Source organism: Petaurus breviceps, unplaced genomic scaffold, assembly GCF_028583685.1.
Source record: "Petaurus breviceps papuanus isolate PSGF00001 unplaced genomic scaffold, PetGlider_PUasm1.0 90775, whole genome shotgun sequence".
NCBI classification, from domain to species: domain Eukaryota; kingdom Metazoa; phylum Chordata; class Mammalia; order Diprotodontia; family Petauridae; genus Petaurus; species Petaurus breviceps.
The window spans coordinates 1,330,774-1,354,919 of NW_027187342.1; the positions used below are offsets into that span (position 1 = coordinate 1,330,774).

The window sequence follows — 24,146 nt, forward strand, 5'->3', positions numbered from 1 at the left end:
TTTTGAAACAATCTTTTCCCTTCCCCCCTTCCAAAAAAAAAAAAAAACACCCCACTCAGATAATTTCCCTTAGAGCTGGAAGAGATATTAGAAATCATTTGATCCAATGTCCCCGTTTTACAAAGGAAGAAAGTTTGAAAAGGTGGTATTTATTATGACTACTCTCACCTGAGTGTCGATAGAAACTAAAGTAGAATGGTCATGCTGAGGTGTAATGGAAATTCTTTATCTGTGTAATCGTCATCATCGAAAGAACTGCCAACCCTTACGTAAAGAGTATTCATTACTCAAAGGTGCCTATTACTAATTTCCGAGCTGGGATATCGTAATGTTGTTTGGTTTTGTTTAATATTTTTTTCCTTTTTAAAAAAAACACACACAAGGAAATGCTTACTGGGAAGAAGGGGAAGAGATATCCTGAAATAAAGGTGATATAAAAACAAACGGTCTCAATAAAAAATGAGACTTTTAAAACCTGATTCGTTGGCTCCAAGAAAGAATCCCCACTCTCCCAACCCACCTCTCTGATTACAAAAGTAGCAGAAATTGCCCTCCAGCTCCAAGGCTTTTTTCTTTGCTCTGATGTCTCATTCCAGTCCCTTAAATCCGCAGCTGTGACTTCATGCCAACTCCCTATTCCCTGGTTGCTTTTATAGCTAATGAATAATCCCTTATAAATAGGCATCCCTCACTGAACGTGTTGACCAGCCAATAACCGTAAAGGCGAAGTAATTCAGGCGGGGGAGAGGAGGAGGTGGGGATGGAGCTGTCAGCTTCTGCTAATGACAGACCTGTCCTCAAATGAACGCTAACCCCTTCTCATGTGATTACTTGCAAGCGCCGGAGCAGGATCAGTGCGATCCATTGGGCGCTTGCTCAATCAGCAGGCGGGCTCTGCCATTGGCTGGCGGGAGGAGCTACGACGGAGGAGACTCCTCCCTTCTCTCCTCCTCCTCCTCCTCCTCCTCCCGGTGTCCCAGCTCTCATTTCAGACCTTCCTCGGGCTGCCTGACAGTTAGGAGGAGACAACGGCGCGGTTGCTGGCCTTCTGCGCGCTACCGGAATCCCTAACCTCCCTCTTGCGGCCCCCTGCGTGGTTTGGAACCAGACGAAGGCAAGCCTTTTTTCTCCTTCCAGAAAAGGGGCGATCCTCACCTGACTCAGAATATCTGTAAGCCTCGGTTATCCGTGCCGCCGCAACTGAGGTATCCTAGAGGAGGGTTTGTTTGCGTGTATGAAAACCAGGGATTCAGGCCACCGTGGGCTGGGACCCAGCTGAGAGTGCAGCCCAATTGAGGGCTTCTTTGAGTTTGAGAGATGGCGGTTGTCTCTTTTCCTCTCGCCACGGGGATATCAGTGCTACAGAATAGTTGTTTTGGTGCCCTGCCTAGGTAGAATGCGTGGAGGGAACAAGCCCATTGACCTGCCGAACTTGGCCCTGATTTTTTTTTTTTAACGCGCCTGGGATTATAATTGAATGAGAAGAGGGTGAGAATATTTGTGTTGCGCCATGCAGGCAATTACTGAGAAGTGTGTGCGTGGGCTGCAAGAAAATGTTTTGTTTTATTTCCCTGGGGAAGAACTTTGGGAATTGAGAAGGTTCCTGCGAATTGCTGGGGGGGGGGGGTGACTTCAGAAGTGGGCACGGTCAGAGATCTTGAGAACAGGTGTGTTTGTGTTGACGGGATGATAGGTGTTTCCATCAAGTTGTGAAGTAGAGGATTGTTATCGGTTGATGTTAAGGAATGCCTACATTGTGAGGGTATGGGGAAATGGAGAGATGCTGTGGGAGGCTTCACGTGTGAACAATGTTTCATCTACTTAAAGGAAGGTGTGGGTTGCTCTGATAGAGACTGGTCCTGGGCTGATTAGTAAGTAAGCAAGAAGATGTAATGGAATCACCCCAGTTTTAGTCCAAGCCCTGCCCAGCTAAGCGATTGACCCAGGCTCTTCGACTCTACGGGCATTGTCTCCTTTTTGAAGGTATTAGACCAGGTGACCCAAAATCCTTTTTGGTTCTTTCTGTTAACTTAAGCAGTTGTATCGGACGACAGACACCTAGGAGCAAGATGTCATGGGGCCTACTCCCTTTTTCCCAGGCAGAGGAGCCTACTTACAGATCTGACAGCCTGTTGCAAACAGGGTTATTGTGAGGCTCCAACGAGATTATAAAAGCACTTGGTAAATGACGATGCTAAATATAACACGACAGCCCGTTGCACCGTCCTTGGTATAAGGTAAACGTTTCGCTGAAAACAGATTGATAAGAGTGCCAGAATTGGGCCCCAGAGATGATCTAGTCCAAACCCCACATTCTACATTTAAGTTATCTAACGCAGCATTAAAGGAAGGGGCAGAGTGTGAGACTGGCTGGGCAAAGACATACCTTGGAGGATGGGGAGGAGTAAGGCTGGATGGTAACGGATTCAGGGCGGGCACAAGAGAAGCCTAGCCAACCCCCCACGGGAATGAGCTGGGAACTGCGTAGCAGCAGCCGCAACAAAATATTATGCCTGCCCGGACCTCGCATTCTTTGCTCCAGAGAAGTGCACCCAAGGATCGCCCATGCCTCCCCCTCTCCGGCATCTTCTTCCGACCCGTCCCTTTTAGAATTGAGAAGAAAAAAGAAGCCGCGCATCTTGAGCGGTAGGGGAGGGAGGGAGGGAGGGAGGAGCAGAGAAATCCTCCCGGTGGGGGGGCGAGGGGGGAGTTAGGGTGCTTTGAGCTCCAGGAGCAGAGGGGAAGGTGTGTGGACCCGCAGTCAGGTGAGGAAGCGGCTGGGGGCGGTTGCAGGAAAGACCGCGCCCGCTTGGTTGCTGCTGGCAGCTTCTAGAAAGAAACATTGTGACCCGGCGTGGCGTCCTGCGTGCGGGCGGAGGGGGAGGGGCCCGGGGAAGTGAGGGAGGGGAGGGGAGGAGAGGAGCTGGAAGGTAGGAGGAGCCAGGTGGGGCTGGCTGGTTCTGGCAAAGTAGGGATGAGTTAAATAAAAGGGTGGGGAGAAGGGGCACGGTAAGGGCGTTATAAGGGGGAAAGAAAAGAACACTTAATTTAACGAGGCTCCCGAGGTACGTTAAAACTGGTGTGATGGGGAGGCCTGGATTCGAATCCATCTTGGGGCCACTTAGAAGCTACTTCCTCCTTTAAAAAATGAGAAGTGATGGACCAGACTTCTGAGGTCGCTTTTCAGCATCATTGATTTCGAATTGGAAGATAACTTAAAATTAAAAAAAATTAATAATTATTCCAATGTAATTGATTTTCTATGTAGTCGTATATATTCCATGTATTTAAAAACTTTATTACAAGAAGGGCTCCATGGACTTTGCCATATTGTCAAAAGGGGTGCATGATCCAAAAAAAGGTTAAGAATCCTTGGTTCTAGCCCAACTCCATTTTATAAATGAAGCCCAGAGAGGTTTGCTGACTTGCCTAAAGATACACAGGTTTTAACCCATATGTGGCAGTTAGGATTCTTATTAGGGTCCTCTGATTCTGAATCTAGCTCTTCCTACGCCATATCTTTTCTCTCTGATAGAAACTTATGTTTTGTTTGAATGAGGGGTCTGGAAAGGCAAGGGGAGCCCTTTGGAGTCAGGGAGCATCCTGAGGTGGTAGGACCTGCGTTCACTCCTCTCCACTCCCAGACTCTGCCTTAGTTAAGTCCCTTCTCACCACCTGTGTGGACTCTTGAAACAGCCTTCTAAGTAGACTTCTTTACTCCAGCCTCTCCCAGCCCAGCGCTGAAGCCCTGTCCCCCTTTGGCTCAAATGCTACAGTTCCTTTCTGACTCCAGAATCAAATACAAATTCTGATATTCAGTACTTAATGCCCTTCAGCCTCTGGCTCCAGGTGGCCTTTCCAGACTTGTCACCCATAACTATACTTCACATTGACTTTCCAAATACAAAGAATTTCCTATTTTATCCTAGAGGCAATGGGGAGCCACTGGGGATGTTTATGCAGAGGAGTGGTGCTGTGCAATGTACTTTGGGGAAGTAATTTTGACAGCTGTGTGGAGGGTGTACATGGGAGGGAAGATACTGGAATCGGGAAATTGGCAAACGTTTCTGGTGAGAAGTGATGAAAGCCTGAATTCATCTGGTGCCTGAGTGAATGGAGAGAAGAGGCAGATGGGAGAAATATTATGGGCATAAAATTATAAGGATTTGGCAACTGATTGAATTTGGGGGGAGAAAAGGACAAGAGTCAAGGATCTCCAGAGGTTTGTACCTAGACTAGTGGATCAGAAAGGACAGATACTAAATATTCTCGATCAAAAAATCACTTCACTGTGACTATATCAGAGAAAGCAGATTTAAGGTTTCTGCAGCCTGAGTGTGGCCCAGAGCAGCCACAAAGATCCTGGGGTGAGTGTGTACAAACGTGTACCCCCACATAGAAGCCGATGAAGCCAGGCTTGTGACCAGCACACAAAAAAAAAATTGGCAAACGAATTTTAAGTATAGTTATCCCTTGCACATCACAGGAGTTAGGGACATGGAACCCCTCTACCCCACCCCAAATGTGGAAAATCCACATAAAATTTTTTGGCCTTCCCCTTGTTCCAGAGAGGAATTGTGAATTTTTTCTTTTTCTTTTATGAGTTGTTTACAGTACCTTATTGTGAAATTTATGTTAAGCATTTGGTCATAGATTCTGTGTCATCTCAGCTGGCTTTCATGTGTGTTGTCTGCGGCTTTTACAAAACTTCCCCAAAATTTAATTTCTTATGCCAATCTGTGGTATATCGAAACCACAGTGGGGAAGGGATAACTGTAACTCCACCCCTAGAACACAGTAAACTTTCACATAAATTCAATTGAATAAACATTAAGAACCTATTTATTAGCAAGGAGGACATTGGGAGTCACTGGGAAAGAAACAGCATCTAGATAAAGTCACACCCTCTGCTGTCCTGGAAATTAATAGTCCAAGGCATTTACAAAAAGAATTAAAATACAGTTTAGAGGTGCAGACCTGGTAGATACTCCATTCCATACTCCAATACATGAAGGTTCTAATGGCATCCCACTATCCGTTCTGTTTAGCCTTTTCTGCCTCAATAAAGCTGGGGGTTCTTAAATTGGGGTACCTGAACTTGGTTTTGTTGTTATTATTTCAAATATTTTGTACTATATCGCATACGTGGAACCTTGCCGCATATGGGTTCTTACTACATATATAACTGGTTTTCTTTTCTTTTTTAGTGCATTTAAAGACATTATTCTGAAAAGGAGTCCCTAGACTTGACCAGACTACAGAAAAAAAGAAAAAGTAGAAAAACTCTTACTATAAATAAATCTGTGTTCCAGGCACTGAGGGGTTGAGAGCAAGAAAACCCAGATAAGGATGCTAAGATAGGAGAACCTGGCAAACCCCAAAGCTCCCAGTTGTGCTTGAAGGCAGATTCTCTAGAGGCTTCCCATAGCCCAAGATTCAGCCTCTCAGTTGGTGACCAGGCCCAGGAGACACTCCCTGTGCAGAGTCAGCTCCCTCTGCTCCCAGCCCTTCCTTAAATAACAAGCTGGGAATGTGCAAGAATTGAGAAGTTGCTGCATCAGAAGCAAGTCCTACATGTTTTCTTTCTGAACAAAAAAAGAAAATTCTATTTTTTTTTTTTGCTAATTGGTAGGGTTTTTTTCTTTTTAAGAGAACTTACATATGTGTGTGTGTGTATGGAGAGAGAGACATATGTCTATATATACAGATGTTTATGGTATGTACTCTATATATACACATAGATTATATATGTATATATTTACATATAATATGTTACACATCTATGTATATATAATTGTTCTGTCATTTTTCAATGATGTCTAACTCCTCATGACTCCATTTGTGGTTTTCTTAGCAAAAATACTGGAGTGATTTGCCATTTCCTTTTCTAGCTCATTTTACAGATAAGGAAACTGAGACAAACGGGGTGAAGTGACTTGTCCAGGGTCACACAGTGTCTGAGGCCAGATTTGAATTCACAAAGAAGAGTCTTCCTAACTCCAGGCCCACACTCTATTGTACCACCTAATTGCCCCTATGTATATATTGTACATACCGTAAATGTTTGTGTACGTACTGCATGTACAGCTAGGTGCCTGTATGTGTATGTTATTTATGAATATAAATATATGCCCATCTATCCATAGATAGTTGTTGTTCGGTGCTTGCCGTCGTGCCCAGCTCTTGGAGCTGCTTCCATCTATATATAGTACATGCCATAAATATTTGTGTGTATGGGGATACACGTACACACACACACACACAAGGGAGAGAGGAAGAAGAGAGAGAGAGAGAGAGGTGAGGTCCCACTAGATTGGGATAGAATAGAGGGGCCTTCCAATTCTCCTGCTGTATTTGTTTCAAAGTCTTGTTTGGTTATGTTTCTTAATTGGAGCATGGATTTGGGAGGGAGAGGGGTCTGAGTATCATGATGCCCAAAACCAGAAGAAAACGAAGGCAGTCTGTAGCATTTTTTTAAAAATCCAGTCAACCCCAATTGCCCTCCAAAAAAAAAAAATCCACCAAATAGAGGTTCAGAAGGAACCACAAACAAGCAGTAAAACTTTGAAACTAAGTTGTAAATTTTTTTAAGTGTAGTTTATGTATAAGTGAGAGATATATAACTAACTTAATCTTATTTTTACACTCTTCCATGTATGGAGGTTGTCAAGTTCTGAATATCAAAAAAGTTTAAATTTCTAAAAAAAGTCATTAGCTGTTAGAAGGAAGGCTGGTGTGGGGGGGGAGGGAAGCCACCATAAAACAGACACAGGGCCCATTTTCAGCCCTGATTGCCATTCACCACCTGGATTACCTTGGACATGTCTCTTTGCCTTATTGGTTGGGTCTGTCTCCGTCTCTTAAAGGGGGCGGGGCAGAGGGGAGAAGAGGGGTTGGACTAGATATTCCTTCAATTATACTCTGATCCCTAGACACCCCCCCCACACACACACACACTTCCCCCTTATATATCTTCATCCATGATCAATGATAATGGCTGAAGAGCTGGAAGGGACCTCCAAGGTCTGTGATCCAACGTCCTGTTGTATAAGTGAGGAAACAGACCCAGAGGAGTTAAGTGATTTGACCTAGATGGAGTTGGTAGAGGTGAGATTCGACCCTAGTTCTTTGTCTTCAAAGACAGTGTTCTTTTCTTTCTATCAGAGTATCTCCATTGTACCATATTTTCTGTACATTAGTCTGGTTTTAAACAGATGGGATTTCTAAAATTAATTTCTTTCCAGAACTGCCCTTAATTATTATGTGTTTTTTCAGTTGGCAATCACTTAAAAGTTAACAAAGGTTTATGTCCCTAAAGAATGATGGAAGTTTGTAGGTCTCCTTAAGGGAAGATGAAGATAAGGTTTTGTGAAATCTGTTCCAATAGTAGCTGATGACATTGATGGAGCCCATTAAGATGTGCAGAGCACTTGACATAAGTACCTCATTTTGGCTTCACAATGTTCCTGTAAGGTAGGTACTAGAGGAACCATCCTGATTTTACAGAAGAGCAGCCTGAAGCCCAGAGACATTCAGTAACTTGCCCTGGGTCACACAGCTAGTGAGGGGGGAAGTCCGGATTTGAGCCCAAGTCTTTCTGACTCGAGCTTGAGCACGGCTGTCCGTCCCCTGCCCCATTGCCATGTAGCCCTCCGACTGGATTTGCAAACATCAGCTCCTCAGTCCAGTGTCCTTGTTGCCTGGCAACAGTGGCAGCATTAAATATTCAAAACGCTTCCATGGGCAAAGTAAAGGGGTGACACCACATTACGGTGCTATCAGATGTCTTGTGCTCCCTGTCAAGTCACCTAGTGCCCGTGTCTCCTGCAAAATGAGGGTCCCACGCAGGCCACGGGGAGTGCAGAGGGAGAGGCTGAGTGCCCTTTCCGCTTGTGAGGAGAGTATTTTACAATGTGAAGTATTGTGAGGATGATTTAGGTTACCTGGAAAACGAGGGCGGCTGAGTTTAGTTGCCCAGTTTTTGAGCTCACTTACCCTGACTCTGCCTTTCCGGCCTCCTTACACCTTAACCCCCCTTCTCCACAGTGCTGGCCTGCTTGTAATTCTTCCAACATAACACTCATGCTCCCATCTGTGTGTCTACACTAGCTGTTCCCACACCTTAGTATGCTCTGCCCCCTCATCTCTGCCTCTCACTTTCTTTGGATTCCTTTAAGACAGTTCATATCCCCCTTCTGCAGGATCCCTTAACTGCCCTCCCTAGCTGCTGCTGCTGCTGGTGGTTGACTCATTTCAGTCCGGTCCGATTCTTCATGAACCCATTTTGAGTTTTCTTGGCAAAACTACTGGAGTGGTTTGTCATTTCCTTCTCCAGCTCATTTTACAGATGAGGAAACGGAGACCAGCAGTGACTTGCCCAGGGTCACTCAGCTAGTAAATGTCTGAGGCCAGATTTGAACTCAGGAAGATGGGTATTCCTGACTCTGGGCCCTCTAAGCATACCACACAGGCCACCCCAGTTGTAGAATGCTGAGGGAAACCCTGTTTAAGTGCTCTTTCCCCATTTATTTGTAAATCACTTAGCACAATGCCTAACACATATTATGTACTTAATAAATGCATCTCTCCATTGTGCCACCTAGTTACCCCAACATTGATGGTAGCTAGCATTTACATAGGCTTTAAGGTTTGCAAGGTGCTTTCTATGAGTGACCTCATTAGAATGTAAGCTTCTTGAGGGCAGGGATTATTTTGGCCTTTGTATCCCCCAGCCTATAATAAGCATTTAATAAATGCTTGTTGATTGTTGACTGACTTGGATGTTTGGTTTCATTAACCTGGGTACCCTTTCCAGTGGGGTAGTTATACCTTACTTATCCTGTCAGATTCTTGTTCATGGATGTCCTCTCTTAAATCCTGTGAAGGGTCCGTGTCCAGCATGCTTTGGGGTATTTGGTTCTCTTCACATACTGAGAATACCAGACAAGAACAGAGGTGGGAGATGGATTCCTTGCTCTTTGACTTAATATAATCTGCCCTCTGTAGACTGTCAACCCCTTGAGGGAAGGAACTGCTTGTTTCTTTGTCTTTTTATCCCCAGGGCCTAGTACAGTACCTTATGTTGGAAAAGGGCTTGATTAAAGACTTTGTTGGACTGGAGTGGATAGTCGGTGAATGATGGAACTAGTCCTGACTTCCTTAGACCCCTGAATGCCTTCTCTTTCTGCGATTTTAAAATCATGGCACAATGGAAAACACTGATTTGAAGACAGGGAAGCTGAGTCCAGATCTTGGCCCTGCCGCTCACTCACTACCTGTGTGGCTCTGGGAAAGCTGGTTAGTTCCTCCAGGCCTCATTTTCCTCATCTGTAAAATGGGAGCGGTGAAATAATTGATCTATGGATTCCTTTCCATCTTTAAAAACTATGATCCTTATGACTCTATTTAAATGTACATCAGAGGGAAGGAGAAAAACCAAGTAAGCAAAGGACAGATGAAAAATGCTATGGGTTGATTTCCTAAGTCAAATTACTCACTCTTGGTCATCACATCATAGGGGTTATAGTGCTGGGTCTGGCGTTGGGAAGACTTGGATTCATATCCTGCTTCTGGTACTAGCTGAGTGATCATATCACCTAAATGGGGAGGAGGAGCAGAGAGAGAGGAAAGAGGGAACATGCATTTATTAAGCGCCTGCTGTGTGCTAGGCATCTCGATAAGTGCTTTACAAATAGCTTATTTGATCCTCACAACAACCCCAGGAGATAGGTGCTATTATTACCCCCATTTTATGGATGAAGATACTGAGGCTAAAGAGAAATGAAATTGCACAGTCACACAGCTAGTAAGTGTTTGAGGCAGGATCCAAACTCAGCTCTTCCTAACTCCAAGTACAGTACCCTACCTACTGTGCCACACAGCATCTTTTAGCTGCTTAACCACAAATTTCATTTCCCCCATGCTGTTCTGGTTAATTGAGCTTTATCAACAAAATGTAGAATTGAACTATTTCTCAAGTTCCCAAGGAAAAAAATGAAAATCATACTAGATGTGGAGTCAGGAGACCCAAGTTTGAATTATTGCTCCATTCCTTACAACCTGTGTGACCTTGACCAAGTCACTTAACCGTCTCTGGGCCTCAGTTTCCTCCTCTGTAAAACAGAGGGGTTCTATGAAATGATCTCTGAGATCCACTCTGGCTCTAATTGAATATGAGCTGGTGATTTCACTAGATTGTGCAGAGGGAAGAAGAAGGCCTTTTATGAGCCACTAGAGATAGTGAGGCAGCCTGGCTAGAGGTGTGACTAGAGAGCATAGCATATCTATGAGCCTTGGCCTCTAAAGCTGCTGGGACCCATTCCGTTTGCCATGCCCAGCTAACCAGGGGGCATCTCTGTAAAACGCTACCTGGGCCTGGTCCAAGAGCTTGGAGCTGGAGATGAAGATGAGCAAGCATTAGACGGGTCATCAGCTTAGAGTTAGGAGACTAAGCAGAGCTGTCATCAGGTATGAGACCCAAGTCGCCCTCTCTACAACTCACATGTCCCTGAATGGGACAATGGGCCATGCCGCTCTGGCTCTCCTCTCTCAGAGGAAAGGAGCCCTTCCCATTGGGTCTCTTAAGAGGCAGGCTAGGATATCAGATGGCTAGAAGGGTTTTGTCTTTGAGAGTTTTCCATTTCCTTTGTTGTGAACTTGGAGCAACAGGTAGGTAAAACCAATTTTGACTCAGTGTAAGGAAAGTCTTTATGACAACCAGAACTATTTAAGAAGGAAAGGGGCTTCTTCAGGAAGTAATCAGTTCCGCATTGGTGGAAGTCTTCAGGTGCAGGTTAGATGACCACTTTTCAGTAGTATGGTAGAAAAGATTTCTGCTTTCCTATGGAGTGGACTTAGATGGGGATTCTTAACCTTTTCTTTTTTTTTTGGTCCTCAACCCCCTGGGCAGATTGGTGATGCCCATGGACCATTTCTCAGAATGTTTCTAAATCTATAAAATGAAAGACACAGCATGACAAAGGAAACTAAATTGAAATTCACTTGAAAGACTTTGAAAAACAAATTTGTCACAAGTATTATTAATACAATTGTGGTTTGTTGCCTGTATTCATAATGGAAGGAAATGCTAAATTTCAGTTAATGAAACTAAATGTTTCATTTAATTGTAATTTATTCCCCCATCCAAGTTCATGAATTTCTTTTAATCCACTTGTGGGCTCTTTTGGGTGGCAAGTCTGTGTACCTTGGGTTTTAAGACTCCCTGGCCTAGACTGCCCAAAGGGCCCACCCAACTCCAATATTCTGTGACCTGTCCTTCCTTCTGACCTGTTGTATCTCTTTATGATCCACTTCTCCTGTCAGTACCTCCTCCTCCTGCCCTAGGAGACTGCTATGTCATAGACCTCTACACCAGGCATCCTCATCCCCAACAAGTTGCAGCTGATAGCAAAGTGACTCCTCCTTCCTTCCTCTATCCCCGCACCATTATCCCAATAGATAAGCCACTACCTAATATGAGAAGGCTCACAGTTCATAGGCCCCATAGATCTAGAACTGAAAGGGTTCTCAGAGGCCCTCTGGGGTAACCTCATTTTAAAGAAGAGAAAACATCATCTGCTAGCTATGAGCCTCAGGCCTCTGACTCCAGAACAAGTATTTTTTTCCATTGTGCCATCCTACATAAAGCTTTGTTCTGCCTGACTCTTCTTGGCCCTATTTGGGGTTTTCTTGGTAAAGATATTGGAGTACTTTGCCATTTCCTTCTCCAGCTCATTTTTACAGACAAGGAAACAGAGGTGAACAGAATTAAGTGACTTGCCCAGGTTCACACAGCTAGTCTGAGTCTGGATTTGAACTCAGGAAGATGAGTCTTCCTGAATAGGCCTGCCACTACCCACTGCACCACCTAGCTGCCCCTTAAAAGTAGTACTCCTTTTTTAAAATGTCATATCTATATGTATTATTTTTACATTGTCTAAATTCCTCCCAGTTCTTCTCCTTCCCTGGTCATCCTATATACAAAGGGATATTTTTGAAGAAATAGAAGAAGAAGGGGGTAGAAGGCTGGGAAATCAGCAAAACCTATTGATACACTGAAAAAAAAGAGAGTCTTCCACACCTACTTCTGCACATGTGGAAGGAGAGGTGTGGGAGTGCCTTCTCAGATTTCTTCTTTGGAGCTACATTTGGTTTTAATTTTTGTCTTTACAACATTCATGTTTAATAGTTCTGCTGTTCTTCCCATTTACATTGAACTAGTCATTGTGTTCATCGTTTTCTTTGCTGTTTACTTCTCTCTGCATTTGTTATGTAGATCTGTACGTGGTTCTCTGTATTCACCTCACATCCTTTCTTAGAACACAGTAATACTCCATTATTCATATACCACAATTTATTTGGCCATCCCACAATCAATGGGCATCTACTTTGTTTCCACGTAAAAGAGGGACCTTTTTAAGTGAATCTCCAGCAGGCAGAATTTTGGTTTTTGAGAGTAAGTGAATATTGAGGCAGTCTGGGATAGTTCTTGGAAAGGAGAGGCATAAAGAAGGCTGAAAGCAGAAGGGAAAAACAGAGAGTACAACCTTATGAGTGAGTAGCAGAGGTTTGGTTGTTGTTTTAATCTCTCTGTGGAAAGCCCCACTGGGGTTTTTTAACACCCAGAAGAGTGTTAGTAAGTCATTATCATGTATAGTCAGACAGCCTGCAAGCACTTATTAAGTTCTTACTCATTTTCAGGCATTGTATGAAGCAGGCATGTGATACAAAGAAGGCCTAAAATGCTGCCTCTGATCTCAAAGAGCTGGCATCCTGATGGGAGAGACACGGTGTAAATAGCCAGGGACTGTAAGGTATATACAGAGGGGATGGAAGGACATTCTCAGGGTGGAGGAAGAGGACGGGAAAGGCAGCACAATGTCTGCCATAGTCAGACATTTAATCAGTGGGTGTTAAATTAATGAATGGATCCGTGGATTCTACTTCTATCCTCTTCCTGCCTCTTCATGACTTAGAAGGAACTCGGACTTCTTAAAGGCCAGGCCCGTAGCATCATCACCTCTGCTGGGTCTGTCCCAGCAGGACAGACATCAAGAGGCTGCCAGGCCATGGACAGGATGTCTTCTGTCCAAGGACCAGTCTAACTAAACTTAGGAAGGTTGGCCAAGTTCACCCCAGGCTGCTGATTTTTTTCATCCCACCCCTCTTCTCCTCATAAATTGCAATTCTAGTAGGCCTTCCACTAACTTGTAGAGGGGTTTTAATCTGCTTCAGTGGTTCTCTGATCACTGATCCCTAAAGTAGTGAAGAAATGAATAACTATATTGACATCCATGCCCCCAACAGCCTCCCTTTTGCTCATATCCGTAGGACTGTAGATGATTAAAGTGGTTTATCTTAAGCCTTTAACCCATCTGTTGGCTAGAGATAAAGGATCTATCTACATGCACTATTTTTGTGAGAGGGAATATTGGCAGTGTAAACATTGGAAGCAACTATTATGCAAAAAGTAATTTTCTCATATTTATGAATTCTATTTATTTGGGTAGGGAACTGTTAGAGGTACCACCAGCCTCCCAGTGTTTCTCTCCTCTCCTTTCCCCCCTCTTTCTCCTCACTCTGCCTCTTTCTTTCTCCCTCTCCTTCCCTCTTTCCCCCCTTTCCCCCTTTCTCTTCTCTTTGTCTCTGTTTCAGTGTTTTTTTCCATTATACCAGGCTTAAAGTAATATGCTTTTAAAACAAAAAAATTTTAGAGATATATTCATAGCACTTCAATCAACAGGCATTCATTAAATCCCTAAATGTGCCGGGCAGGATACAAAGACAAACCTGAAACATCCCTGCCCTCAAAGAGCTTAGTCTGTCTTGAAGACAACATATACATATGTAATTATGTGTGAAATGTATATGAAATAAATAAAAAGTGGTTTTAGTAAGGAGAGTATTCGCAACTTTGGGGAGGGTACAGTTAGGAAGGAAAGAAGAAAACAAGCATATGTTAAGTGCCGGTTGTTGTGCTAAGCACTTTACAAATACTATCACATTATCACATATCCTTAGAATAACCCGGTGAGGTAGGTGCTCTTATCCCAAACTGAGGCAGACAGTGGTTAAATGACTAGCTCAGGGACACATCGTTTAGCAAGTGCTGGAGGCAGAATTTGAATGAGACTCTAGGCCCAAGCACCCTAAGCACTCCAGAAGAGGGCAAGGTGTAGTGAAGGACCTGGGGGCCATGCCATTGATGATCCAGAGAAGCACCTGGGTGTGATTAGCCTGGAGAAGAGAAGACTAATAGAATAGCCATCCTCAAATACAGAAGGGCTGCCACGTGGAAGGATTTTAAGGACCCTAGAGGGAGGAATTAGGAACCAAGGCTTTTGAAGCAAGATCACCCCTTCCCTCAGGAGGTAGCGAGCAGCCCCTGTCCCAGGCCTCCAGGTGGAGACTGGACAGGCTGGCCAGAGGCCCCTTCCAAAGCTGTGATTCCCTGATAGTGATCCCGGGCTAACATCTCTGCAGTAAAGGGGAAATGGTTCTATAGCTGTGGTCACTGGTCCCATCCCCAATGAGCTGGGCACCTAGATCGGGACTCCCCAGCCACTGGCAGTATTCTCAGCTCATTAGTAGACTTGGCAAAGGTAAATGGGTATCCAAAGAGAATATTTGCCATCTTAAATGTGATAGTTTTCTTTCTCTCCTCAATTACATTGCCTTTATTTATCTGTGTATACAATGCATTTCCTCAGTGGGATTCAATTCAGCAAACATTTCTTAATTATCTACCATGTAGGTAATTATTAATAATTAAAAATTATTGTTTTACTATCATATTAATAACTAATTATCAGATTGGGAATCCAGGCTTTTCTCCTCAGTTTCCTCTTTGAGGCCCAACTCTTGTGTCCGGCAGACATGACTAGTTGAGGAGATTACCCCTACCCTCATCTTGGGCGAGACCACACCGAAGTAGGAGATCCAACTTCTGTTTAGAGCATAGACACAATCCAGCCTGAGTGAGTTCTCATCCTGGGGAAAATAGCCCCCGTCCTCATACCCCTCCATTAGAGTTTAGGGTGACCCAATGCATGAAGCAGAAAACTAGCCGGAATGATCTGGATGTCCAGATTGCTCCCAGCAGGACAAGCTGTAGACTTGTAGCCCTCCTCCTCATTAAGTGTCTGCCTATTAAGATTGAGTTTCACTTGTCTGAGGAGTTCCCTGTCAGAAGGCGCACACCCAATTTAAGGTGTTTTGGAGCCTCCCTTTAGGGTCTTTGGTTAGAGAGAAAGTGCTGATCATCAATTTATTGATTCTTAACTTGCCTAATTAATCGATTATTAATTACCCAGAAACCCTGTCTCTTGGGGTTTTTCATTTGTAACATACCAGGCACTGTGCTGGTCATTGAGGATAAAAAGAAAGTTAAACTAGTCCCTGCCTTCAAGCATCTTGCATTCTCCTGGAAGCAGGGGAGTAGGGAGAGGACACTGATAAGTCCATATGAGATATATACAAAGTATTGAGAGGGGCAGATGGGGGATAGGAGGGACAGGGAGGGCTTCATGTAGGAGGTGGCGCTCGAGCTGAGCACAGAAGGGAGGTAGAGAATCCAGTGGGGCACAGGTGAGAAGAAAGTTTACACAAAGGTAAGAGAGGGCATTTCACAAAGAGGGGGAAAAAGTAGGCCAGTTTGACTGGGATGTGGAGGGAGTCATGGGAAATAAGCCTAGAAGACAAGGTTAGACTGGGAAGTGTTCTCATGTCAAACAGAAGAGCAGTTCTCCAGAAAGCCGCTGGAGAGGCTGCAGGCCGAGTCTGATTAGGAGGCAAGGGGCACCCAGGGCCATGAGCCAGAGAAGCTGCAGAAGCAGAATCAGCCAAATAGGGCAACTGATGGGATATGGGGAAAGGAGGGGACTGAGGATGAGTCCATGGTTGTGATGCTGGGTGAGGGGGGGATGTTGGTTCCCTTGATTGAAAAAGGGGGAATGTAAAGAGAGTGTAAACCCCTTGGGGATAGACCCTTCCATTTGGGGCTTCATCGCAGTTAATACTGTGCTCTAAGAGATAATTAATGTTTATTTTATTGAATTGAACGTTCTCAAGTCCTGTAGTGGGCCTTTCCCATCTCCCTCTTCCTGGGCAGCCTGGGAGAGATAAGAAATGTGGGGACAAGAGCCCAGTTTCCAAAAGCTCTATGGCAACATAGGGCTAGGACATGAAGAAGGTTGAGTTCCCATCATTGCTCCACTCCCATCCCCTCTCCAATCGAAGGCTGGGGGAGTTAAGACTTCATCCACGAGGGGCAGTGTGGTGTGATGGAGGGCAGCCTTGGAATCAGGAAGCTCTGGAGGCAGAACTTTCTTCTCTCACATACTAGACTGGTAGAGTGGGTGAGTGGGCAAATCAGAAGCTCTGCCAGCACCCTCTGGTGATTGGCTGTTCTATAGCCACGGAAAGAGTTTCTGCGCTAAGGAGTGTAACACATTGATGAAAGGTGAACTCTGAAGCTGTAGACACACATGCATATAAAAACATGTATGTTCTAAACAACAGGAACCACTTGTTATATAGTGTGTGTATGTGTGTGCTTGTATATATAATATACACATATAGGTTTATATATACAATTTTATCTACGTAATCTGTGCTGTTTAGTATTTCTATCACATATAGTATATATGCTCATATGTACTATATAATATAGTATATGTACTATAAGGGCAGCTAGGTGGCCCAGTGTACAGAGTGCTGGGCCTGGAGTTGGGAAGACTTATCTTCCTGAGTTCAAATCTGACCTCAGACACTTACCAACTGTGTGACCCTGGACAAGTCATTTAACCCTGTTTGCCTCGTTTTCTCATCTGTAAAGTGAGCCGGGGGTCACAGAGTTACACATGATTGAAAAACAACTACACAAATATATACTATATGTAGTATATATACTATATATGCACATAATATAGCTATTTATATGTATATGCATACATACCACATGTGTGGTTTGGTGATAGATATAGTGTGTGTATATAAAAACATATATAGTATTCGTTCTGGTATAACATACTATATAATACTATATAAGTATATGCTGTATACACACGTGTGTCTAGTTACGTGTTGTGTAGTCTATGGCGTTTGGTGCTCTTAAGGGCTCTGAGGCCACAGTGTGTACAGATGCTTCATTGGGAACAAGCTGTGTAACGCCTGGAATGTGTCCACAACTATGTCGTGCCCTTTGGGGACTGTAAAATAAGTGTGATGAGCCTCAAGGAGCTCCCAGTCGAGCTGGGAAACAAGACTTCATCCACAACATAATGTCTTCACACGACATAATTCCATGTGGCCTGTGTTGTTTCCCATGTTGGGGAGCAAGCTTCATTTTTGTTCCTGTTCCGCAGTGCCTAGAACTGAGCCTGGAACATGTAAGGCAGACAGTAGAATTGGAACCCACTTGCTTTCTTGTGTTAAAGATTGTAATAATAATAAATTCAGAAAAGGGAGAGTTCAGTCAGCTACCATTCATGAAGTACGTCCTGTGTGCAGGACTTTGTGCAAGGTGCCAGGACTCAGAGGAGGGGACCAGCAGCCCAGGAGTTGGGGGGACACCAAAAATGGCCTAGTTAGCCAGTGGTGCTGTTTGAAGGAAGTGGGGTTTCCACGAGGCAGAGGAGACAGCACATTGAGGGAAGGCTGTGCAGGGAGGGGCATGTGGGAAGTTACTGGGATGGCTAATGGGGAATTGGGAGACTCAGTGGACACACCCTTTCTAGGAACCACCACAGGGGGAGTAGATGGTAGTTCCCAGAACTGGAAATGGAAGGAGAGGGGCTTCTGGTGCCTGACACGGTGGGCCAGGTGAGGCAATCACCAATCAGAGAGCAGGATCCCAGGGCAGAGGTGCCAGAGATGAAAAGGTTAAAACCTCTAGGGCTAAGTGTTGCTTCTAAAGGGTTTCCCCCAAAAGAACATCAAAAAAAGTTTACACCTCATATTGCATTCAGTGTTGCCAATCTTTGCTGTGTGTGTGTGGTTTTTTTTTAATAGAAGCATCCTACTCCTTCCTGATGATTTACATGATATACATATAATGTGTCTTGAGTGTGTTTCATTTCCTCTTTTCCTTTAGTGGTCTCTTAACAAAATCAGAATTTTTATATCTTTTTTTTTTCCAGATCAGCTACCATGGGAAAAATCCACTTGGGATATTGGATCTTGGCTCTCTTCATTGTAACCTGGAGTGATCTAGGCCTCTGTAAGAAACCAAAGCCAAGACCTGGAGGGGGATGGAACAGCGGAGGAAGCAACCGCTATCCAGGCCAGGCTGGTAGCCCTGGAGGCAACCGATACCCTGGATGGGGTCAGCCTCATGCCGGGGGTTCCAACTGGGGTCAGCCCCATCCCGGAGGTTCTAATTGGGGTCAGCCCCATGCTGGAGGGTCCAGTTGGGGTCAGCCACATGGTGGATCTAACTGGGGTCAGGCCGGTGGCACCTATAACAAGTGGAAACCAGATAAACCCAAAACCAACCTAAAACATGTGGCTGGGGCCGCTGCTGCTGGGGCAGTTGTAGGAGGGCTTGGTGGCTACATGCTGGGGAGTGCCATGAGTAGGCCTGTCATGCACTTTGGTAATGAATATGAAGACCGCTACTATCGTGAAAACCAGTACCGCTACCCCAACCAAGTTATGTACCGGCCCATTGACCAGTACAGCAACCAGAACAATTTTGTGCACGACTGCGTCAACATCACGGTGAAACAACACACCACCACCACCACCACTAAAGGGGAGAACTTCACGGAAACTGACATCAAGATCATGGAGCGTGTGGTTGAGCAGATGTGCATCACGCAGTACCAGACCGAGTACCAGGCTGCGGCCCAGCGAGGCTACAACATGGCCTTCTTCTCTGCCCCGCCAGTGACCCTCCTCTTCCTCAGCTTCCTTATCTTTCTGATTGTGAGCTAAGAAGCCTTCCAATGTTTACTCTCTTAATGTTTATTTTATTCTCTTAATCTTTGCAGAGAAGGAAATCCTTCAGTCTGCAAGGGCAGCCCAAATAGCAGCAGTTTTTCATTTCTATGTTTGTCTGTCACCCATAGTTAAGGCCCTTATCACTCATGAGCCCTGGGGAATGTACAGTAGATCCCAGATGCCCAGCCTCCTCTCCTTCCAAAACATTTTGATCATGCATTTGTCAAATCAGTGCCGCCTTTGGCAGTATCCTTTCCGAGGGAGATCATTGGGTAATTTCTGGTCCATCTAGACACTTCCATAGTGTAGAAAAGAGGCCAAAACAGAAATGATTTCAAAACATATTTCCAGATGACACAAACATGGGTCCTTTTGCTTGCTGAAATGTCACCTAAATATTCCTGTCTGCTTGTAGTTCATTAAATGAGTAAATAAGGAAGTAGCGAACTCACACTAGTTATAAAGCCCCTTTTCTTCTTTGTCTTGTCAGCTGTGATATCATAGCCAGTTAGATGTTCTTAGGGGACTCATTCATACATTTCAGTACATCCTGATGCATTTTCCTCTTCAAACAACAATTTTCATCATTTGGAAAAAGACTGTATAGGCAAACCATAGAAATCATCCAACCGTGTAGGTCCAGGCTCTAGCTGCCAAATTAAGTGCAGCTATTACTACACACTACTGTGACTACTGTCTTGAATTTTGTAATGGGACACACTCAGCAGAGGCTGCACCAAAAATATATCCGGCCCAGGGGCCAGGTCTATTTGTCATCGATGGAATGAGCATAATTGTGTAAGCTGTGTCCTGTGCTACAGAGACCTTTCTTCTGGGTAACCCACAATTTGGAAAGTAGTGTTAACTTTGGGTGTGTGTTGTAATCTCAGACCATTTTGGTATATACATATTGTTCAAACCCAGTATAAACCATGTCTACCAGTGTATCCCACCCAAGAACGTGAAAATGCAAAGCAGATACTCCCAGATAACTAAGGAAGCCCTCTTCTAATGCTAGCAAATATCAAAGGCCTGCAGCGCCTTGGCTGGATCTATTTGCCTGCAAGGCCATAGAGTTGCCAGCGCTGATAGGCTTAAAGCAGGGGCCGATTTAGTCCAGAGGAACCAGCAGCTGGTTAAAATGTAATTGTTTTTTAAGATTTAAGGAGACAGTTTGGTGGATTTATAAATAAAAGAAGCTCTCGTAGCTCTTTTTTTCCTGTCTGGAGATGAAGTAGCAACAATACTGGATGAGCACTTAGAGTCAGATTAAAAGAAAAAACCTTCAGATGGAAGAAATTAACCTTTTTTTTTTTAAAGTTTAATCCAATCCCCAAAAACAGTATCTCAGAAAAGGGTGGGAGACGGGGAGAGAAGACGGGGAGAAGATCTGTCTAAATTATTTTTGTTTGAGTTGTGAAAAAGTTGTCCTTGTAGAATAAATGATTAGGTTTTCGTTGTCACTTCTGCATTGTGATTGGCTTGCAATGTAAAGGTAGTCTTTGTAATCAGTAAATATTGGATATGATAAACTAGAAATTCTGCTCAGAACAATTGTCACCCAGATTAGTATCCAGTGTAGTATGTATCTTTCCAAGGTTCCAAATGCCTATTTCGCAAAAGAAGTATCCTGAGGCTTTCAGCACTGCATGCTGAATGGATTCCCATGGGAGTCCACAATGCACAGGGGAAAGTGGTCTTTGAAATTTGCATGCACTTAGTAATATAAGGACATTTTATAGATTTGTAACCGCACGTACTTGTTTTGATGTATTAAAAATTTATAAATGTTTAATATCTGACTAAAAATTAAACAGGCAGAAGATGAAGTGAGCCCCTTTTGTAAAGTGTCTTCTCTTATTGAATATTAGTCATTACCTTGCGTGGCTAAGGCTCTCTTTTGGAAGCCCATTCCTGGTTTCTGGAGTCCTTTTTTTATACTTGTTTGCCCTCCCATAGGAAATTTTTCAGGAGAATTTCTTTGCCTTTATGATAGTACAGATACAGTTATCCTTTCCACATAGTGACTTTCCCTGTTGTGGTTTTGAGATAATTGTGTAACATAAATGAGAATTTGGGGGAAGTTTTTGCGGAAACCAGAGGACATGTGAAAGCCAGCAGATGATGCAGAGCCTATGACTAAATACTTGACCCAAATTTTACAATAAGGTATTGCAAACACCCCATAAAAAAAAATCAGACTTCTCTGGTATGAGGGGAGGGCCAAAAAATTTTACATGGATTTTCCAGATTTAGAGGGGAGGGGTGCCTTGCTCCTATCCCCCCACCTCCCTACAATGTGGAAGGGGTGATGGTACTCTGTCCCTAATGCTGGAGCCCAGCCCCACTTTCACCCTCTAGCAGCCTACCTTCTGGCAATGAATCACTGTGGACTTGGCAAGACTGATCTGTAGCCTAAAGATAGATCACTGCTGGGCCTGTGCTTGAAGCCTTTCCAGTTTGGTAGGACTTGGCAGGGTTGTGCTTTGGGAAATGGAGCCTTTAAGACCCCAGACTCACCTTTACACCGTGATGAGGCATCAGAGAAGGACTTTGAGAGGAGGACCAGATGTAAACACCAAAAGATAACTTTATATAAGCAAAATATAGTTATCAATGCAGCTAAAGCTCCACAAGGTGCAAATTTCACAAGCATGCTACCTATGCTTTTATTGAAGTCATTAATAAAAATGTTAAATCACATAGGACCCACTACACATCCCCTAGGTATTCCACCAGAAACCTTCCAGTGTGAAGTTGAACCATTAAATGATTTCTCTGGGCCCAGCCACTCAACTGGTCGTGTTCAATTGTTCTTCAGTTATGTCCAACTCTTCATGACTCGGATTAGGGTTTTCTGGGCAAAGAACTGGAATGGTTTGCCATTTTCTTCTCCAGCTCATTGTGCAGATGAGGAAACTGGGGCAAACAAGGTTAAGTGACTTGTCCAGGGTCACACAGCTAGAAAGTATCAGAGGCTAGATTTGAACTCGGGAAGATGAGTTTCTGACTAGGTCCACCAGTCTATCCACTACACCACCTAGCTGCCCGCACATGCATAAATAGCATGCCCTATTCTCAGTGGCATTTCCTTAGGAATAATGTTTCTTGGCAAGAACCAGCATACCACTAGTATAAACTCATCAGCCACTAGTCTGGTCTCCAACATATCAACTGACCATAATGGATGTCCACAACCCTTCCCATTCCTTGGATATAGATTTTGGGGCTACTCCCTTTATAGTAGTTTTGGTTGAGCAATTCCCATCTCAGACAATGATATCCCTAACCTTATTGTATCATAGTCATCTATCTACCACATCCAACATTACATCCTGAAGGGTCTGTACCTTCAAAACAATGTTTCGGGACTGGACCACCTGTATTTCATTCTAACTCAAAAACATTTCCATCACACCATCCACTAGGCAACAGAGAAATAGCTTTATTTGAAAACACATTAGAAATTCAGCTTCCCCTTTGTGGTTACCACTATTATGCTACACCTGGGGACATCCCACCTTACCTCTGCAACCTCCCAAATCTGGGCGTGACCCAGCAATCACTGCTTCATTCCCTCAGTAAGTTCCGTGGTATTCTGAATGCGCCGCTGGACTTCAATGGCTGGAGGAGACAGTGAAGTTGACAACTGCGCAGCTCTGCCTAACTTAAATCCCATTCACAGGCAAGTCAAGACATCATCTTGTGATGTCATTGATCCTCTGAGGATGAAGAACCACCACCAACAACAAATTACACACAAGGAGTAACCACGCTTGTGTCCCCTAAGGTCACAGTCCATGGTGAGTGTACCCAGAAAGCTTCCTGGGAAAATAACATTAAATTCAATGTATTCCCTCTCCCTAGGCGAGATTCCCTTCCCTTGCCACTTACATCCAATCTAAACCTAAATAATAAAATAGGTCCAATAAGACTCATATTACAACTCAGTTTCTGTCTGCTATTACCTGAAATCCATCAAACCATATTCAACAAAAAGGTACCCTAAATAGTTTCAGTATAGAAAGTAAAAACGGCAAAAAGGCTAGTAAGAGTGACAACATTCCTATCTGAAGGATGCTTCAGACCACCTTTGGTACCTCTGAAGAGAAATGTCACTATAGACAAAAGTCACTTATAGGAGCCTAGTAAAGTAGGGGACTCTAAAGGATTTGATATCCCTGTGACAGGCTCCCATGGGGAGGGGGAGGTTTGGGCTGGTGCTCCAGACAGGATTGGATGGCGGTATAAGGTGAGTCTGGGTAATGACTTGGGCCCCAAGAGAGAGTGCATGCAGATTGATGACCTCTTAGCCCTGTGCCATAGATAATGACCCTGATCCATGATGAGACTCACTGGCTATGGTAGATGTCATTGGTAGTTCTGTGGCCCTGGAGTTCTTGAAATTTTATGTATTTATCCTCACTGTTTGGCATTGGAAGACCCACTGTGAATTGCCCTTAATATCTCTTAGTCCAGTGCCTGGCACATAGTAGGCACTTAATAAATCCTATTGATTAATATCAGTCCCTACCACATAGACCATACTTTTAAAAAGGCTTTTATATTGTTTGATATTTTTCTCTTTAAAAAAAATTGTAATAAATTCCCCTTCCAGTGTTGTCTTAACTAGGCCTCCTAGACCTCAAAGGCCAGTTAAGTTGTGTGAAGTGCTATGAAGGATTTCGAGGAGATTTATCACCAAAGGGTGGGATATGGTAGCGACAATCAGTTTTACATAGGCTGACTTGATTCATTATTATTATAATTAATCATATAAGTAATACAATTATTGTAATATATCACATTGTTACATGTATTATATATTACTACAATAATAATTCTATTAATATAATAATGATGATGATAGCTATCTATCATGAGTCAGACCCTGTGCTAAGAGTTAACAGTTGCCCCAGGCAGCTGTTTCTACTTTTCAATACCTCTGAATTGTTACCAAGTTTTTCCTTAAGCCAAGTCTAAATTTGCCTCTTTGGCAGTTGTACTCACTCCTCCTTCTTAGTTCTGCCCTTCAAGTTTTGGGGGGCAGCTCTCAAACCCCCCTAGGTATTCCCCCCAGGTCAGATACCCCCAATTCTTTCAATGGATTTTCATATGGCATGACCTTGGAGTCCTTTATTATCCTCGTCTGAGCACTCAACCAGGTTATCAATATTCTTCATAAAATGTGTGCCCAAAACTGAATT

The 24,146-nt window shown here is 43.9% G+C and overlaps 1 protein-coding gene across 3 annotated transcripts; it reads left to right on the top strand.

Annotated features, from left to right (window-relative positions):
• The first annotated feature begins 955 nt into the window (after window positions 1-955).
• PRNP (prion protein (Kanno blood group)) lies at window positions 956-20,772 on the top strand. Of its 3 annotated transcripts, none has more exons than XM_069068874.1 (2): window positions 956-1,205; window positions 18,138-20,772. In XM_069068874.1, the coding sequence occupies exon 2, from the start codon at window positions 18,148-18,150 to the stop codon at window positions 18,931-18,933; it is 786 nt and encodes a 261-aa protein (XP_068924975.1). In that variant the 5' UTR covers window positions 956-1,205; window positions 18,138-18,147; the 3' UTR covers window positions 18,934-20,772. The 3 variants fall into 3 exon arrangements, with proteins under 3 accessions (XP_068924975.1, XP_068924976.1, XP_068924974.1); XM_069068875.1 differs by having other exon boundaries at window positions 956-1,171; XM_069068873.1 differs by having other exon boundaries at window positions 956-1,114.
• Window positions 20,773-24,146: the final 3,374 nt, after the last annotated feature.

Bases quoted from the DNA above. Each gene is read 5' to 3' on its own strand.
- PRNP (XM_069068874.1), top strand. From the start codon at position 18,148: ATGGGAAAAATCCACTTGGGATATTGGATCTTGGCTCTCTTCATTGTA.